Source organism: Bison bison, unplaced genomic scaffold (assembly GCF_000754665.1).
Source record: "Bison bison bison isolate TAMUID 2011002044 unplaced genomic scaffold, Bison_UMD1.0 scf7180017857809, whole genome shotgun sequence".
NCBI classification, from domain to species: domain Eukaryota; kingdom Metazoa; phylum Chordata; class Mammalia; order Artiodactyla; family Bovidae; genus Bison; species Bison bison.
This window is the reverse complement of record NW_011488382.1, coordinates 14291-15691: the sequence shown is the minus strand read 5'-3', so window position 1 is coordinate 15691 and position 1401 is coordinate 14291. Positions and strand designations below refer to the sequence as shown.

Here is a 1401-nt window from a genome sequence, read left to right as displayed (position 1 = left end):
CCTTATCCCAGTCTGCCTGTAGTAAACCAACAGCCTACATGCTAGTGTATGTTAAGTGGGTCTTCGATCTGGAATACTAATAACAGAATTCTGCCTAAATGATTTTTACATGTATTTGTCAATATCAACCATCTCACTGAAAGAAACAATGAAAAATGCTTGAGAAAAGTAACTTTAATATTATTAATATCTGGACTGTGGTATACAAAATTGACATTCTCAGAGTAAAATTTAAAATGGCCAGAGTAATGTTACAAAAACTTCTCTAGAAATAACATAGTTCTATGAAGTTTACAGAGTATGCCTAAAAGAAAAATATAAGAATACCTGAGCAAAGAAATATTAACCTAGTGCTCAGAATACCAAAATATATCTATGAGGGAAAGCAGGAGCAGGAAAAGCAGGAAAGCAGGAAAAGAGCAGGAAAGCAGTAACACAAAATTTGCAAAAAAAAGTTAGAACAAAAACTCACTTTTTGAGTTCTTTCACCTTAAGCCTGAAGGCTTCATGCTCCCAAAGAATCCAATTATGGGAACAAATTACCTCATACTCAAGTTTTGCTCTAAAATACTATAAAACAGGTTATATTCTCAAGTTTTATTAAGTTGTTTATACAAACTTAAAGTCATGAGCATGACTTCAGGATCTGAGCTTTTTATGTCAAGTGCTTTAACCAAGCAGTCTAAGGCCTCCTGTATTTTTCCACACTCTTTCAGTTCTTTTCCATGCAAGACAAGAGTGTCATAGTCATTCACAGCCTCCATTGCCTCATCCTGGGGAGAGTCAACCAACTGTCCATCAGACAAAGGCTCAGGGTCACCTGGAGAGGTCTCCTGAGCCAGAGCACCAGGCTTAGATGTACTTAACTGACTGGATTTATTTTCTGAAGACAGTGTTTCTCTGGAAGGATCTTCTTTTGTATGCTCTGGGGCTTCGTCACCACTTTCCTCTGCTCCTTCCTCCAGATAATCTTCAACAACCTTTGCTTCACTGCTATTGTCAAGTCTTTCCTCCATATCTTCCACGTGGTCTAAAACCACATTAATAAGAGACCTCCTAGAAGCCAGGGATCTTCTAGAGTTTACAGACTTATTTATACTGTCAGATATTTTAGGTGAAAAGAACCTTTCAGGTAGACTGATGTCATTTTTGGGAGTTGAGGCATCAAACTGTTTTACAGATAAAAATGGGAAGGGAGATGTGTTGAATGGGTTTGTGCTTGAAGTATCTTTAAAAGTATGTTCATCTTCATTATCTGAATCAATTCGTCTGGCTTTTCTTCTGATTTTCACATTAACTACTTCTTCTGGCTCATCATCTTCCTCAGAAAGATCCACACTGAGACATGCTTTGCTATGCACTGACTCTGCTCTGGAATTAGCTGCAGAGCCACACAAGCTA

At 37.8% G+C, this 1401-nt stretch overlaps 1 protein-coding gene across 1 annotated transcript in view; it reads right to left on the bottom strand.

Annotated features, from left to right (window-relative positions):
* Positions 1 to 158: 158 nt before the first annotated feature.
* The window catches only part of ERCC6L (excision repair cross-complementation group 6-like), a gene marked incomplete at its 5' end in the record, with an annotated part of 4116 nt that continues 2873 nt past the window's right edge, over positions 159 to 1401 (bottom strand). Inside the window, one exon of the mRNA XM_010861444.1 lies at positions 159 to 1381. Coding sequence (XP_010859746.1) covers positions 591 to 1381 — 791 coding nt within the window. The remainder of the gene's footprint in view (positions 1382 to 1401) is intronic.